General features: G+C 43.3%; 1 protein-coding gene across 5 annotated transcripts in view; it reads right to left on the bottom strand.

Moving 5' to 3' along the window:
- FBXL17 (F-box and leucine rich repeat protein 17) overlaps positions 1–18,648 on the bottom strand; it is a 495,829-nt gene that overhangs the window by 11,008 nt on the left and 466,173 nt on the right. For all 5 annotated transcript variants that reach the window (XR_007409545.1, XM_025437863.3, XM_049107952.1 and 2 more), the window contains one exon: positions 10,324–10,466. Coding sequence is in view for 4 of the 5 variants with exons in the window: in XM_025437863.3 (XP_025293648.3) it covers positions 10,324–10,466 (143 nt within the window). In the remaining variant the exon portion in view is untranslated. The remainder of the gene's footprint in view (positions 1–10,323; positions 10,467–18,648) is intronic.

Raw genomic sequence — 18,648 nt, 5'->3', positions numbered from 1 at the left:
CACTTTTTTTTTAATGTGGTAGAAACAGACTGGTTTCCTCTTCTTCAGCATTGGTATTGGGACTCTAGTTGGGCACAGCCAAGGAGGCCACCTCCTGGCCTCCCCGATAACTCAAGGAAGGGACGATTTCCTAAACCCAGCTGTCACGTGGAGGTATGTAGTGCTTCCTCATGGGACCATCCACAAGGTGGAAGGACAGGGCCCACGTGACTGGGAAATGTTTAATATAATCTTAAGAGGAAACACTGATCATCATCTTGGAGACTGGAGGCCACCTGCTGAATATGGGAGTCAACTGATTACAGGCCACCCACAATGCACTACACTTCATGCGTGAACCTCCTACCGCTAGCCCGAGGCCTTTAAGGATTTTTTTTTTTTTTTGAGAGGTAAAAAATACTACTCTTGGGTGGCAAAAAACTCATCTAAAAGTCCCAAAGCATAGAAAAAGGCAGATACTGAGAATGCAATGAACCTGACAGAGGCAGGCTCATAAATTCAGTCAACTTTGTCAAATGCAGTCATTCCATTCCAGAATCTGCAATGATTGGAAGTGCTATGCTCTGTCAATATCACAACAGGCCTGGCTTCATGCTGTCTCTTTTTCATGAAATGTGGGCTGCCTGTTAACACTAGCATTGCTTTCTATTCACTTGAATTAGCACAGTGAGAAAGCAGCAAAGAACCTGGGAGGATGAGGATCACAGAAACGCCTGCAGTGTTAAGTGAGACTCGGGGCTCACCAACCTGAAGCCTCTAATTAGAGATTAGTGCGACAGGAGTCCAACCACCAGACTGTCAAAGAAATTAGTGACATTTTCATTCCCTGTTTCACCAAGCAATCTTCCACCAAGAAGGATGTTTCACGTCAAGTGTGAGCTCTACATGTAGCCTTGCAGAGCCCATTCCGAGGCCTCTGTCTGCTGGCCGTGGAACTGACCTACTGCACAGATCTATACATTTTGGGGGGTACGGATTTGCATGTGTGGTGCAGATGGGAACCAAAGCAGACCAGTCTGGGGCATCAAGATGGAGAGAGCCCCTTGGGGAGTCATCTGAACTGCTCTAAATGGTTTAGCAAAAGACTGACTATTTGAGACACACTGAGTCCTAATAAGATAATTAATGTAGTCACTAACCGAGCGGTAAGTGCAATGTATTTATAGAACACATCTGGGTGTTTCTAAATTAAACTCTCAAAGTTAAGCTGAAAAACACAATTGAGAAAAAAAAAAGAAACCTCTCAGAACTAAAAATGTCTTTTATGCTTAATGGCTTTCTTGATTTCAGTTTTTTTCTATTTTTTTTTTTTTCAGTTTTTATTTTCTTATGTAAAGCCTTGGGCAGCAGCAATCACCTAGTGAAAAAAAAATCTCTCTCTAAAACGGCAGCTTCTGTCCCGTAGAATTTATGGATTTGACCTGCTTCCTAAAACAAATTTATTACCAGCAAAAAATTTATTCTGCGTAAAAGTGATCTGTAAATCTGTAGATTAGAACACCTGAAAACAAGTGAGATTTTTGGTTTACAGACGAGAGACTCTACATAAATCAGAGCATTTCAGGGTTAGGCTCTGAAGAATTCTGAGTCCGATCATCCAGCAGATGCCTGAATTTTATCTGTTGACCGTCCTGAACCCCAGGGGCTCTGGGCTACACTCAGAATTCCCCAGCTATAGGAAGCTCTATAAATCCAAGGTGCCGTCTTTCACAGTCATTTCCTTCCCTCTGTCCAGATACTTCTTATAATCTGCAAAATTATTAGCAGGAGGTGGGATCTCATGTTTTTCGAGCTTGCTTTTAGGTGTACAATACTTCTGCAAACCAAAAGAATAAACACATAAACAAGCCAAATAGGTAAACTAAATAAATAAAGCAGTAGAGGTGGGGCTGCCCTGAAGTTTGGTGTAAGGACCAGACGCCCGGCCCTCGTGGCCAGCCTGCCATTCCCAGAGACCCTGAGGAACCTCCTCGAACCCTACAGCTACACAGAAGACAGATGAGAAACCTGCTCCATCCGCGCATCATGCGATATATAATTTGCGTAGGGATGATTATGTGCCAGCCACTGTGGCGGGGTCTGGCCATGGATGAGAGGAAAATCCCAGAGGGAGAAATCCATGGATCCCACATGTGGACAAGGAGGAGAGCGACAAGGAGGAGGAAGGTGAGAATGCACCACCAAAGCAGATAAGAGCTGGGGTTTACTGCTTGCTGCCTGTAAGGAACTTTGCACACGCGGACTCATTTAATCCTCTCCGTGGTTTATGGGAGAGGTGTTGTTTTTTTATTTCCACTTTACAGACAAGGGAAGCAGTGCTGGAGATGGAGAGAGAAAAGCCAGGAGCACGGGTACACCGAAGGCAAGAGAAAAGCATTCTCGGGCAGGAGGGCACGGTTACCAGGGCGATGCAGCTGCTAGGGGATGGAGCAAAGTGCGGACAGAGAAGTGGCCCCTGGATGTGGTGACAAGGGAGTCACCCGCGATGCTGGAGGGAGCAGAATCAGTGGGGTGCGGGGGGGGGGGGGAGAACAGGAAACAGAACGGCAGAGGCCCCTGGCTGAAAGATGTGGGATCAAAGCAAGGTTCTTTATGCAGAAGAAATATACTTTGGGGTGCCAGTTCTGAAAATTAATTTGTAGTCTCACTGCTGTGGAGCTGCCGGCTTGATGGTCTGTCTTCCCCAAGAGCCCGTGGGCTCCACGCTGGCAGGGGTGGTCTCGTTTCCTGTTTTTTTTTCGGATCTGTCACCTATCACGGTGACTGGAACACAGTAAGCGACTGAACAGATATTTCGTGAATTCAGTGGATAAAATGCATGATAAAAATTGGGACACGGAGGGATGCCTGGGTGGCTCAGCGGTTGAGCATCTGCCTTCAGCTCAGGGCCTGATCCCAGGATCTGGGATCGAGGCCCAAGTTGGGCTCCCTGCATGGAGCCTGCTTCTCCCTCTGCCTGTGTCTCTGCCTCTCTCTCTCATGATTAAATAAATAAATCTTTAAAAAAAAAAAATTGGGACAGGGGAGGGAGTTTAGGTTTCTCCTTGAAAAACTGCTTGCCAAACCAAATGTTCCCTGCACACTGGCCGCTGAATGCCTGGGCCTCACACACAGGCTGAGCGGGCTCCTCCCCGAGGGCCGTTGGTCCCTCGGTCTCCTGAGCCACCGCCAGCTGTCCTTATTTCCACTTTGTGAAGACAGGTGCTTAGGAGTCCTGGGATCTAATCTGAGCCCTGTTAGGAAATGGCTGTTACCTTTTCTATTTCTAAATTAGAAAAATAATATGATCCCGCAGCCTAATTCTTTCATATAATTACTTAAGCCACATCAGAGTTCCAAGGAGATTATTTACTGCAAAGCCATGATGCTCCCGGGTGCCGTCAGGCAAACCCCAACAGAACATTCTATTCACCTACAGCATTTGGGGAACAGCAGACCCTTGCCTTCCTCCTTTCTAAAAAAGAAAAAAAAAATCAACATCCATCAGCCTCATAGCAGAAGTGAACAAAGCATAAGCACCTCCTTACAACACACCGCCTTATGGGATTCTAGGGAGACAGCGTGGGAGACACGTCCCAGCCTGGACGCTACGTGGCCATCTAACTTGCCAAGTCCTTACCCTGCTCAGGAGAAAGGCCTGTGACCTACTGGTCTCTGAATTTCTTCTTCTTTCAAGTGTAACTGTGATTTAATGGGTCTTAAAAACATGACAAAAAAAAAAAAAAAAAAAGAAAGAAAGAAAAAGATAGATTCTATTTGTTTCTGAGGATTGCTAAGTCCCAGGGCCTAGTTTTTCTTAGTAAGATGTGAGCGTATGAATTTCTATTCACGGCTACAATCTTATGAACCGCGTAGGTCATGTCGTGGTTAAATACCACGTGCAAGATTCCGGAACGGATACGCATATACGGACAAGTAATAGCAGTGGTCGTGGTTGATCTTCACGGACGGCTTACCATGTGCATGACGTGGGGTCAAGTGCTCTATTGCACTATATCTCATTTAATCGCCCTACGGAGGAGATATATCCCGATTTTTCAGACGGTGAAACTGAGGCTCCTGGAGCTCAAGCTGCCCGAGGTCCCACAGCAGTGGAGCACCCAGCAGTGCGACACCGGTGCTCACCCGCTTAAGCTCTGCCATGAAGCTCCAGGTGGTGTTTCTTGGCCAATCCTTAGATACAGGGAAGGCCTTTAGGGTGACCAGGCCTGGAGGCGGAGGAAACGGGAGCTCCTGGCTACCGTGAAGTCGTGAGGTCACCTCGGGGTTGCAGCTGGTGTGTTTTCCTGTTTCCATTACCGAGAATAGTCAGGAGAGGGTTGTAAAGATGTGTTTTGAAGCGTTCCTACATGAAAATCACCCGGAGAAACTGTTTCATCAGCAAAAGGTGCAAGATGCTGATGCTTCCAGTGCAGGACTGGGGTTGGGGCCTGCGGGCCGCAGCCCGTCCCTGACGGCGTCGGCCTCCCTCTTGCTCGGGGCCCAGACTGCGGGCTGTTGCCCCGGCCTGGGCCTGCACCATCCCATCCAGTCAACGCCACTCCCGGCCTTAGTCTCAGAAAACGTTTTGTTTTCTGTTTTTCACTTTATTTTCTTTGATAAGGCATAAATTTTCAATTTTCAATTTTGGCTATGGGCAATCTGGAAACAGCTGTGCGCACATGGCAGGGGGGAAGGGAGTCCCCGCAGGTACACACTTTGTTTCATGGCTGAATTGCTACCAAAACAGTCCTGGACACAGCGCCCCACAAATTATTTTTCCTTTAAACTGATTTTTCCAGTTAGTTCTGTATATTAGTTACAGAGTCCTATATTATTTTCCCCATAGGGCTTTCCTGCTCCTGATTCCTAAACAAGCTGATAAAAACTCCATTTTCTCCACAGAAATATTTAGGTGGTTGAGGCTTTCTCTTGCCGTAATTACTTCCTGAAAAATGCAGTGGTCAATTTTTCCTGAATATTTTTACATTAAATCGGGCACACGAAAGTTGGCCTCTGATATTTTAAGGTTGTAAAGTAGATTTCTGGCTTGAAAGAGATGACTGGTTTCTATTACTTGCTTTCTGTGTTGGCTTCTCATTGATTTGATTAAATCTCTCTACCATTTAAATGAGGGACTCTGTGTGAACACAAACATTTCTTATGACCTGGAGAAATCATTCCTTATTGAAAGAAATCATCTATTTCACTCCTCAACTAAGTACTTCAGGAATTGGAGCAGGTGAGGAGAAAGGTCTCGGCAATGGCAGTTTGATGAGAAATGAATTAATTCGATTATTTCCAGGGTGTGGATCAATAATAGTCAGCCTCACAGAGGCCCCTGGCCCGAAGGCAGCTGGATAATCAATAGGATCACACAGAGGCTTCTCCTCCCCCAGCAGCCTCTCTGATCTTTTCTGGGCGGACTCTTCACGCCTGTGTAATTCTAATTTATGTCAACTAGAAATCAAAGAAATTCCAAGAGGCTTTGGTCATAGGACATTGGGGTGGACCTTTCAAAATCTATTTATGTCTATTCCTTAAGTAATATGGCCCCCGCGACCCTCTGGGCGCCTCTAGAGGCCAAGGAGAAGGAGCCTCCCAACAGAAGCAACCTGCTCCAGGCAGAGGCAGAGGAGCGGCGTTAGGTAAACTGAGGCACACTTTCCCCCCTTTCTGTCTCTAACTCTGCGGGGACATAAGAACAAATAAGCATTTTAAAGCAAAATGCTTTGCCAAGAGTGGCTCCCTCAATAACGCTCTTTAATGATAGCCCAGACGCTGGCATTTTCAAATCAAATGAACAGTGTATAAAATTAGTTCTGCATGAAGTTAAAAAAAAGAGAGAGAGAGAGAGAGAGAGAGTGAAAGGGAGCTTTTAAAAGCTCCAGCATTTCTCCATCCAACTGCTTTTCACAAGGGTTTGGCATTTGAGAATTGCTACATTTATGATGTTATTCGCTGCTCATAATTCAGGCCCTCTGTCTCCAAACTTCTGTATTAACACACACTGCAGAGGTTCCCACCACGACATTTTATCACCCAGGTTTTCCAAACCAGCCAGGCTGCCTCTGGCGAGGTCTGGTTTCTCAGCCAGGGCCATGCCACTGGGCTCCCTCCCTTCTCATCAACCCTGTTACCCCAAACATTTTTCATTAACCTTGAACACTGCATTTCCATTTGCCCTACAGCTTTCCCATGACTTTTTTTTTTTTTTTTTTGTCCTTTTCAGTTTTGTTCTCCATCTAAACTGCCTTGTATGAAATGAGGGAAAAAATCATATTACTAGAAGAAACATCTATATGGAATCTGGAATTGGACAGCATGTTCTATTTTGGGTTGTGAAAATAATTTTTGTGACCAAAGCCACTGTCTACAATCGTAGAAGGCAGAGTAAACATATCGCTCTTATTAGAGTCCCATTGATTATAGAAGCAGTTTTAACTAAATCACCAAATAAATGTGTGTTAAGTTGATAGGTGATTTCGGGTCAACTCTAATTCCCAAGGTCAAGTAAGCCTTTGAACAGTCTTTAAGAATATAAGTTCACCCCAATTCATCAAAGCCGTCTCACACAGCGTTTTCTTCTCTTGGTTCTTACAATGCACTAAAGTTTAGGAGATTAAGTGGCGTCGGCTTTAAAACTCAAAGTAATGCCTCTAACATGCTTATCCATCCAGCAATCGGAACAGCTACTCAAACACGGGCTTCTGAGTGCACTTCCTAATTTTACAAGTGCTCAGGGAACGCTGCGTTTGGGGAACGGCCGGAGGACTCCTCCTTAAGAGTCACCGAGGCTGCAGCCAAACAAATTCGCCGCAGCTTAGCTTAGACGTTGTCTGACAATCTGAGCATACGTTGCTTTCATTGCAAAGAATACATTTAACGTTTCTCATCTGTTCTTTGTTTACCGGATGAGAGAGAGAAAGAAGAGGGAGAGGAGGAAAACACCTTTTCCTACAACAAATACAATGCATTTTGCTATTCTTTCAATTTCCTTAAAAGCCCAAGTGAGGAAAAAGGTTCAAGTTTGGTATAATATGGCTTCCAAATTCAATATGAGTGGCTGAGTGTGAAAGAAAAGATTACTGGCCTTCAATATTTCATAGAACTACAGGGTCACAGAACTCAAGCCCTGGGATACACAGACATCACAAGCTCCATCTCTTCCCAGAGCAGGGATCCCTACGACAAAGCTCCTGGCAAGGGGGTTCATTGTGTAGACCATCAAAGTCTCTTGCTTCTCCTCTGGCTCCAGTTGGCGTGCAGAGAGTGGAAGAACTCAACTCGATGAGTTATCAATGGTTATTAGCAAATTTGGTTAAGGGACAGAGAGAAGACTGATAGACCCAAAGTAGTTTTGTTCTTCAATTATTGGTTGGCACAGATGATCACATGGAGATAGACAAAGGGGTCTTCATCGCCATATCCCAATCATGATTTCTCTGAGTCTTCTATTTCTATTTTTAGTTTTCTCCATTATTATTACTTTCTGTTTCCCGGCCTACTTGAATTGTCTTATCTTCTGGAAACCCAGCCTTTTTTTTTTTTTTCCTACTGCCAATCTTCCTTCATCCCTATGCCCAGGTTTGCAAGTAGATTCTAAATACAGAGTGTCTCGTGGAGGTATTAGTTTTCCTTTGTGGGGTGTGTAGAAAATATAATTATTGACATCTTAGTATAGAAAATAATAATCATAATTCTAGATTTAATGGAGGCAAAAGTTAAAGGGTAATGTCTTCTCTAATCTTAGTTTATTTTTCCTCTCTTCAATTTCTTTTCAAAATCAGATAGCAGGCAGTACAACTTTTTTCTCATTCGGAAATTTCAAATGTCATAACACAGGTTAATATGACATTGATGATAAGAATCAGCAGCAGCACTGAGTATTTTATATACAACAAACATGATTATTCCAAGAGCTTGGTATTATTATTACCCTCATTTTACAAATGAGGAAACAGAAGCACCGAGTAAATAACTCCCCAACACGATACTATGAAGAGCAGAGCCCAGATCTGAACCTGAACTCTGGTCACTGAGTTCATGCCCTCAACTACTAACCTCTTTGCTACCCAAGTCTTTCTATGAGTCTTAATAAGAATTTAAAATCTGGAGACAGATTGCCTAACACAAAATTTGAAAGCTGAGTAGCTACATACTCTAGATTTCTATCCCACTTAAATCAACAAACAGGCTATTATGTGCAGGGCTTTCCTTGCATTTTGTGGGTGGTTTGGAAACTTCTTCCATCCTCACAGAACCTCCTGTGTCTGGCTCTGAGTTGCCATAAGTGTAAGGACGCCAGGCAGCAAGGCTGGGCCCAGCATCCCCTAGGTTGGGCCACATGGCAGCACAAGGTGGTGCGAGAGCCAGCAGCTAGCTCTCAGAGCAGCTCACTGGTTGGAGGAAGGAGTCCGAGGCCGCTCTAGGAAAGGACTAACACTCTCTCAAGGATACCGCTAATCAGCACGGCCTCCCCATCGCATTTTGGAGTAATTGCATTTGGGTAGAAAAGGATCCATTCCTTAACTTAAAATACGCAAAATGCCGGTCAGCAAATGTCTGGAATAATCTTCTGGAACATAAACTTCTACAATTCATCTCTGAAGGTGGAGCTGACCTCAACAAATCTAAAGAGTATGGACTAGAAATATGATAATTTCCAAGAATGCGTGTGGATACGCAGGTACATTTTGAACGCATACATTTTGGTGTCCTTAGTTAAGGCAGTACTCAGGTAGCAGCTTCTTCAGGCGGACACTGAGCAAAGCTGTTGTCATTGATTAGCGTTTCTAGAATATTCTGTCTACTGTAGACTCTTTAACTTGTTCCCCCCCCTTAACTTGTTTTAAAAAGAAGTCTTTAAAAAAAAAAAAAGATTTTATTTTTAACTAATCTACACCCAACATGGGGCTTGAATTCATGACCCAAGATCAAGAGTCCCATGCTCCAGTGACTGAGCCAGCCAGGTGCTCCTAAAAGAAGTCATTTTTAAGCGACAGGGTTAGTAGCAGCATCAGGTTAGTTTAGTAGTGAAATCTGAGGGAGACCTGCAACCCCTGGGTCTCAGTGCTGTTGCTTAGTAACAAAGTCAGTCAGCTTTTTAGGCTGGGCTGAGAATATATAGTAAATTCTCTCTAAACATAACTAACTGGCAAAGGCCTAGTGTAAGTTGGGATTTTAAAGCATTTGGAGAAAAGAACTAGGTCAATTAACAAAAATGACATAGCACACAAAGGATTTGGGCCATTCTCCAATGTGCCCCCAAATATGCTACATTTAGAAAATGCCTGTCCTTTGAGAAACATATATATTTAGTTTCCCTCTCTTTTGCTAGATTTGTCCCTAATCACCATTTGCAAAAGTAGCACACATGTGTAAACTATTTTAAGATGCAAGTTCTGAGCAAATATCCAAGGTGGAATTTTTCCAAGAAAGCAGTCCCTGGGCCTGGAGACCGCACCCAGGGTGGGCCACAAGCACTGGACCCAGACTCCGAAAACCTGGGGTAGTATCTTGGATGAGTGGACTCTGGCCAGTGCCTGGTCTTTCTGCGCGCCCCCCCCCCACCCCGCCCCTTCTCCCCTCCGCAGCGCAGAGAACCACTTGTTAGACTTGGAGGGGGAAACGTGGAAGTAACAAGGGGGAGAGCACCTCTGTAGGGCCTGGGGATCAATACAGATTTTTATCATTTTTCTTCTCTGTCTTCAAAGGGTCCCATATTAAATGTGGCACAATTTCCCAAACTCTGACACGCACTTCTCTGGCCAGCTCCACACGCCTTCAGTGGGACCCCTGAGACCATTTCTCATCATGTGCTAAAAGTGGCATCTTAAGTGTCGAAAGGCACAGACTCCCACATAATATCCCCTCACTGGCCCTTTCTTGCCCTCACATGGCAAGAATCCATAGACATTGAACACTGAAATCACACACTTCAAATTGCGAAAAACCAATTTGGCACTGTTCTTTCCACCTTACTGCTGCAGGAAACTTGGAGCCCAGAAAAGAATTTGACTGTTATTTGACTGCACATTGCTGTGTGCCATGCAAACCTTTTTAATTTTGGTCCACAGACTTAGGGAGAGAAGGCCAACATCCAATTTGACTTGTGTGCGCAATTGCTCTTCCTTTCTGCATAGGCACAAAATTCATTTTTAAACAGGGAAATGCAAAAATACTCTCAGATTCGTTTAGAGACCCAGGCATCTTGCAATGTGTAGCTGTAATAGTACATGCATGTGCAAGTACACGTTTGTACATACAGGGAGGGAGAGAGAGAATGTGACAGCTGTTACCTACCCGGATGTATAGAAAACAAACTTGAAAGGTAACTCTTACTTTATCGCATCTCATCAGCCCCAGATATCTCAGAGATTTGCTGCTCTGTGCAATCAGGGTGGCTCCTTGGTCTGTAATTTCTTTACACCATCCGACATCCACAGTCTCTATCGTCATGCTGTACCGGCCGATGGCAATCAGTGCTGCAAGGAGGGACAGAGAGGGAGGAAGCAAGCATAAATGTTAGCAGTGTAAGGGACCTCTAGCTCATTACGACTATTCCTCTCATTTCCTCACTAAATTTGTTCCTGAAATGTTGTATGTAAACCAGTGTTTGGGAAATGAAATTAAATTTGAAACGCTTCAGGAAGGCTTGCTCTATGACAAACCCTTTCACAGAGTGAATAATCATTCCATAATTCCCCTTTCATTGGAACACAACCTCTTATCAGTTCGACTCATTACAAGGTTACCTGTACTTTCAAACATTCGTATCTGCAGAAGGAATAAATTAAAATGAGTTACATATATAATGTTAGAGAAAACCCCAAACAGAAGCTAAACTTCACCCAAGATAACCTGGATACTTTTAAAAGGAAAAAAAAAAATCCATGTAAGCACCACTCTGAGGTGTATTATATACTGCATGTGAATTTCTTTACCGATTGGCATAATCTTTCCCATCTGTTCGTGATCTGTGAAATGTAAGACTATGTAATATTTTTCACGTTAGTCCTTCTTGGCACTGTTAGGAATTAAGAGTACATTATACATACAGTTGAACTTAATTGGTGCCATGCTAGAGCGCGGCAAAGGGAATGCATTTGTTATGGCGAATTTCCTCACCATTAGCAGAAGTCTTCCCTCTATTAACATATAAAATGAAGCCTGTCGTCTGCAGACTCTCAGTGTCCCTAGTCTTCTTGACTGGTTAGCATCGTCCCGCTACCACAGTGCAGACTCTTATCCCATAATCTGCGATGTGCACTACTTAGCACCGCTCCATTACCCATCACCTGTCAGGGGGACCAATCAGTGAAGGTGGCTCTTTGCTACGGACTTCTGACTTGACAGACAGGCCCACCTCGACATTTGTGGAGCGGAAAAGCAGATTTCAATACCCCCAGCCAGAAGAAGTCTATGGTGCATTGGTGTGTAAGCGAAAACCCTGAAAACAATGCCACACATATTAAAAAGGAAAGAAATTGTTTGCTAATTATTTCCTCATTCTAAGATAGGATGCCTTGATTTCTGTGACATTCAAGGCGGATGATATTTTCCAATTGACGAGAGTGTTAAGAGCAGAGTGAATTACTCATGTAAATAAATGTTAACTCTTAGAGCTCACAGACAAGAACTTGGCAAAATCTCTTTGCTAATCCCCTCAGTAATCATTCATTTTATCTTATTTTTTATTTATTTATTTTTTAATCATTCATTTTAACTAGAAAACTCATGTCCACGCATTCAAGTATCAAGGCATTTCCAAGTGGCCAGATACTTAAGGTTCACAAAAGCAATCGTTATGCCAGTGTTTTCCAGTGAAAATGCTAAGAAAGATAACAAATTTCTTCCTCGAAGCTCCCCTGCCATGAATTTGTTCATATGCTCTCATCTTTGCACATGCTACCTCGTGATTTAGTTTCCAAGGAAGTGGAGCGGGATGGAGGAGGATCTGCCAAAGGTCTGCTGAACAGCCTGAGCGATATTTTGTGTGTAGAAGCAATATCCCAGGTTAATCCCATTGGTGTCCTTGCCCTAAGAAAACTGTTATCTCTGGCATCGTCATAACTCTTACTAGTTATGGTATCCTGAGGATCTCCATACAAGAAAGTTCTTTCACTACAGTGTGCTCCAACTGTGATTTCAAAAGATGATGAAGCACAAGTTGCAGGATGGCCCCACTTTGGTAGATTGTGTACTTTTATTTAGGTTTGGGGCTAGAAGATGAAAGCCCTGTACTAGCCAGAAAAAGGTAAAAACAAATGATCTGAGGATTTTTCAGAGACTGCTTTATAAGCAAATGAAGATTCAATAGCTATTAATTCTAACTGCTAAAAACACTGGTGTTTAGTATTTCCCTCCCCCCATTTCTTGTCCAAATTAAAATAAGCAGTAAATAAGACAACTGACGATCAAGCAGGGTATTCAGTTCTTGTTTTGACATAGTTCTATATATGTTACAGGAAGAATTAAATGTTATTATTCCTTAGCTCCTTCACTTACTCAGCAAACACCTCATCAACACTTACTCTAGAGCATTTTTTTCCAACATCTATCGACCAACCATGTGGTAGGCACTGGGCTAAGAATTTTATGTAGATTGTCTCATTTAATCCTCTCACACTTTATGAGTTGTATTACTATTTTCATGTTAAAGATCAGGAAACTGAGTCACAAAAAGACTGAATAACTTCCCCCGTCGCCAGATACTAAGTGGGAGAGTGGGTAATAAGCTGAGAGTTGGCTCTGAGCCCTGGCCACACAGCAGATGCACTGACTCAGTACCGCGGAGCCAGGCACTCAGCAATTCTAACACGCTGTGCCACCAGCGTGTGACGTGTGGGACCCGTGCTGGGCCGTGGGGACAGAAAGACTCACATAGCTCAGAGGCCAGCCGAGTGGGGGGTGGCGTCTGGCAGGCTGGGGTGGAAACAAGGAGCGCCTGGGTAGATGGGGGGACAATGACAATGTGATGCTCATCCCTCATCCTTCCCATCCCTAACTCCTTCTCACTTTTCAGATCTCAAGTCAAAGGTCAGCTTCTCAAAACTGATCATCCTCTCGTTTACCACTATTGGAGACGTTATTACTAATTTGTTTGTTTACTTTGTAGACGTTATTACTAATTTGTTTGTTTACTTTGTCGTGGCCCACCTCTCCCATTAGCATGACAGCCCCCATTCCCTGCTGTGTACCCAGCTCTAGCCTGCGTCCGGGGAGCAACTGGTTCCTAAGAACATTAGTTGCACACACCAATTACGACTGGGGGGTTCAGGTCTATTATGGAAGCATGGAGGCAATGGAACCTCTCATTCTTTAAGGGAGAAGAGGAATCTTGGGAGCCCTCAATGGAAGAGCTGAGCTAGGTTTTGAGGGATGAGTAAGAATTTTCCAGAAAAACAAAGGAGTGAGGGGCAAGTATGTCGGGCTAAGAAAATAGCATATAGAAGGGTAGAGAGATGTGAAAGGGCAGGGCAGCTGCAGGCCATTCTGTGTGGCTGAAATAAAAACAAATACAAGGACGCGGTGGGATTCCCTTCAGAAGGAGTTTTTCGGTGACTAATGGCATCAGGGTAAGCATAAGGGATGCAAACAGTAGCAAAAACAAGCAGAGTCCTTGATGTCCTGAAACTTCTATTCTAGTAGGAGAGACAGATGTGAAACAAACACAAAAGTATATATAACTCTAAATTGTGACAAATGCTCTGAAGGAAACGGACTGAGCATCTAAGAATAACATTTTGGTGGGGGGCACTAGGGAGTGTCTTTCTGGCGAACTTACTTTTAATCCCTCCAATGCCCAGTAAAAACAATACTCATGTTAAGGCAAGAAAACAGGTTCAACACTTCACCAAGGCCCCACCCCCAATAAGTGGCAAAACCAAGGTGCAAGTTTGGCTCCAAAGCCAGTGCTCATTCTATCACAGCAGCACACAGGGTGGGAGAGGGGCCGGCATGTGAACAGACTATATTTCCTTTTACCATCATTCAAGACTTAAACAGTACAGCTTACAGGTAGCCGGGTATTAACCCTGACCATAAATCACAGGTCCAAGAGACTTTGAATTCCAGAATTTACAGAGCACCTCACCTCTTTGTGACTACATCCTACCCTTGGATATTTTTTCATTGCTGTTCGCAAGCTAGCCGTGAAACTAGTGGCAAGTCTCAAATTCATTTCCAGCCTCACTACGTAGTAGATAGATGTCTGGTCTCGAGACACGTCACTTCTCTGAGTCTCAGCATCCTCGTCTGGACAATGGGGATGTTGACCATACGTGCTGCTTACTTCACAGGGTTGGTCAGGGGCTCAAATGACATAATACAGGGAAGGGACTTTGTACTAGATAAATGTCATGGTTTATGTGATATTTCCCCCAGAGCATTCTACATTGGTGCAATTGACATAAAATGAAAAGACTTGAAAGAGTTTTGAAAAATCAAATGCTTCTGGGCAAATGAGAGCATCATATAAACGCTTAGTCATTACGTCAGCGCTAGTTCCTGAACTGCCCACTCTCCACTGGCAATCGTGAACTTGTAGACTGCACCTGGGGTGAAAGGGCTGTAAGTGTACTGCGTGATTACTACCTTCATTAGGAGCTGGTGACACTTAGCAATGATATTTGTGGAGCCCTGAAAAGGGGTAAATTATGCAAGACTAATTCCTAATCTCGGTACAATCTTAATACACTCTTTTATGTGCTAAGTAGAACAAAAAAAGTTAAATCCGGACAAGTTACACAAGTGAAAAACTGTGATTCAGTAATTTATGTAGCGATCAAGGATACACGTTAACCCACTAGAAGATATTTCCATAGGCAGACAGAGCAACCGAAAGCCACGAGCACATTGGTACTTAAACTAAGAAGTTCCCTTTTTAGGAATCTACTCCGAAAATATACTTTTAATAATACAAAATTACATGTATGAAAGTTTATTCATTGGAGCATTGATTGTAATTGCAAAATAATAAAAAGGGCCTAAATACCCACATGTAGGAGAGTGGTTAAATGATGCTACCCCTCTCACAACTGAATACTATGCAGCTGTAAAAACACGGATGGGGGAAGATCACTAGGAATTCTAAATCATTCCTTTGAAAATGTAAAGTGCAAGGATTTATATGGTGTGCTGTCACCATGTAAAAGATAATACAATAAAAAAAAAATAACCCCACAAACAGACCTGCTCTTTTGTGAAAAAGAAACACAGGAAAGATAAAGCAGAAAATACAGAGACTGTTTAACTATAGGGGGTTGGTGGGAAAGGGGAGGAAAGAAGGGGGCATGGAATGTGGGGGGTGAGGGGGCGAGGAGGGGTAGACACCTCTGGGAGTATCTCTTTGGATACAGCTTTGACCCTGCATCATACCTACCTCCCAAAATACAAAAATTAAAACCAACCGCCCGGAGGGGAAGAGGAGATAGAATCCAAACAGTAACAAATGAAGCTAATTGTATTACAAATGAAGAGCACGATCTGGAACCACACAGAAGGGGATGGGAATTAAGAATTAAGCCACTTTGGAAAACATTATTTCGGCAGGATATTGTAAGGTGAAACCCAAAAAGAACTGTCAGCAAATATACCGTACTCCGGGTAGTAAGTCTATTTCTCACAGGGGTGTGAGTTAGCAATTCAGTAACTGCTTTATGTGTAATCTCGGATTGTGAGTAATGAGAGCTGGGCTTTTTACTGTTAGAGAAAGAAGTTATAAATTAAAAAAAAAAAATGGGGAGCGGCTTATAATGATCCCAGGGGTACTGAATTGGAATCAGAGGTATTAGAAGGAACTCATGGTCATATATATATAACACATACGACACACACACTCTGGGGGCAGAGGGGAGTATTTTTTTTTTCATTTTAGATATGATTGATTTTATTTTGTTGAAAGTGTTTCTTGTGTAAAATGAACACCTATACAAGACTAGGCGGGGAGCGGGTTTGTGCCCCCACAGGTCAGAGGATGAGGTGGGAGAGAATTTCTTGCAGGCCAGCTTCCCACCACTTCATTGGCAAGAGAGAGGACGACACAGAGTTCACTTCACTTGACCCCACTCCAGGGAGTCTGTTATATATAACAGAGATGCACAGATATAGAAATAACTAATAAATATGATGTATATGCATGCATGGATTAGTATATATGCGTATATTTCCTATCTTTTTCAGCTGAGAGAGACCAGGAGCAATGATACTCCAGCAGCAGTGATCTACTGGCACCCAGACCTTGGTTTATAAATATCATTCTCCAATAAAAAGAATTAGGGCTTCTTATAGAAATGGTTGATTCTTAGATTGGGGCAGAGAAGATACAAGATGAGTTTGAAACATCTTGTGCTGTCAGAAAAAAAAAAAAAAAGTGCTTAACAAAGAACGAGGGCATGTCAAAAGGATGCAAGATCCGATCAAAAGAAACGGCCAATGGACACAGGTGGAACGATTTGAGCATCAAAATAAATGATGTGAGTTTTAGACTATACTTGAGAAAACTGAATAAGCATTCAGAAGTCCATACTGTAAAGACAGATAGATAGTCAAGGAAGGACAACTCTTCCTTACAGAAAAATCCCAATTGGTAAGCGTAGAAGGAATGGGAAAATACAAAAACATCATCAGGCAAAGACCACAGTAATAACTGTTGCAGACCAAATCCACCAGTGGATGCTAAAATAAGGGGGTGAAAGTTTGGGGAGAAACAGTGTATTAGCATAATGCCCAGAGTATTTATCCATTACCAAGGAAAGTTAGTACAATTACTACCTTCTTAGTGAAGAGACCCAGCAGCCACCACCGTGACCCAAAGGCCAAGGGTCACATCACTGGTAACAACACAGAGAGATAGCACGTACCACCTGAGCACCTCTGCAGTATTCTTGCTGAAGTAAATAACCTCAATCTACTCAGAAGGAAATGCCACACAAACCCAACCCGAACAACATCGCAGAAATAAATCTAAAGGGTAGGGGGGATGGAATACAAGGAAAGAATGAGGCAGTGTCACAGATAGGAGGAGACTGAGGAGACGTGCCAACTAGATACACTGGGAGATCCTGGATTGGATCTTGGAATGGATTAAAAAAAATTAGAGGAAAAAAACCCGGGGAAATTCAAATCAGATTTGGAACTTAGTTATCTCACTGTTTCAATGCTAATTTCCTGGTTTGATAATTATACTGTGGTTGCCTGAGTTGATAACATTAGAGGTAGCTAGGTGAGGAGTGTGTGCGAACTGTGTACTGTTTTTGCAACTTTTCTGTAATTCTAAAAGTATTTTGGGGCACCTGGCTGGCTCGGTTGGCAGAGCATGTGACTTTTGACCTTGGAGTTGGGGGTTCGAACCCCATGCTGGTTGTAGAGATTACTTAAAAATAGAATCTTTAGAAAAAAAAGTATTTCAAAACAAAGATTTAAAACACAGAGATGAGCTAAATCACAGACAAGTGAATGAACTAAGGAGAGAACAAAAATTTTCTAAGTGAAAGCAGGTATTACTTCCACAGCAAACAATCTGATATATAAATGTTACAACTAAAAATACATTTTTTTCCTCATGGGAGGGAGATTATAGTCATACGAGTGCATTAACAAGTGACCTGCATATACCACTTTGTCCTTTCCAGTTCTATCTTCTGCTGTGGATCTATGTACCCACGACACAATCAGAAGAAATGCCCTGGTGCTTGAAAGAACTAGGGTTAAAATTTAACAGTAGGATTAACATCTTTCATGTAATACTTGGATAAAAGCCATTTGCAAAGAAATTTCTTGGCATGGATACAAAGAGATAAATATGAAAAGTGCTCTTCTTTGTAGGAGCCCCAGAAGCTCCAAAAGAACAAAGAGGTGCCACTCTCCGAGACATTTGGTGTTGTGCGGTGTCCCCGGGAAGGCTGGCTCTCCCCTGGAGGGACCGCAGCCGCGCTGCTCAGGCCTGGCGGTTCAGCAGAGTCACAGGGCCGGGGTCCCACCCCTGGAGAGCCTGGCTTAGGAGAGGCGACGGAAGCTCTGTGATCTGAGTGCGCCGGGGCTGACAACCACCGGAGCAGAACCACCTACGACTCAGGCAGTCAGTCAACTAAAAACAAAAGAACTCATTCCGAAGGATGTACAGAGCTATGGGGTCTGGTATTTTAATATGACTCTGTCTCTCAGACAGCAGTGGCTTCTTGCATATAATCCAATACTTTTTCATTTCTTTACTTCCGATTTATATCCTTCCCTTCCACTTTTATATGTTGCTATTATAGCCCTCCTCCTGTCCTGAACTGACAGCGACCATATTCTAATTTTCTAGGTTGTCCTTTTAGCAAACATTTTTCTTCACTTCATTGCACTTATTTATATTTCTAATGCGGCAGCTCTTATCGGAGTTTGTTGGAATTATTTATCAACACCCCTGTCTTCCTACTAGATTGTCAAGTCTCTGAAACCGTGGACGTGGAGAATGCTTTTCTAGAGGGATCCTTGGGTGGCCCAGAGGTTTAGCACCTGCCTTCGGCGCAGGGCCTGATCCTGGAGACCCAGGATCGAGTCCTGAGTCGGGCTCATGCATGGAGCCTGCTTCTCCCTCTGCCTGTGTCTCTGCCTCTCTCTCTCCCTGTGTCTCTCATGAATAAATAAATTAAAAATCTTAAATAATAATAATTTAAAAAA

This window comes from Canis lupus, chromosome 3 (genome assembly GCF_003254725.2).
Source record: "Canis lupus dingo isolate Sandy chromosome 3, ASM325472v2, whole genome shotgun sequence".
Classification (NCBI taxonomy): Eukaryota; Metazoa; Chordata; class Mammalia; order Carnivora; family Canidae; genus Canis; species Canis lupus.
The sequence above is the reverse complement of the archived record's forward strand: the minus strand, read 5'-3'. Positions and strand labels throughout refer to the sequence as shown.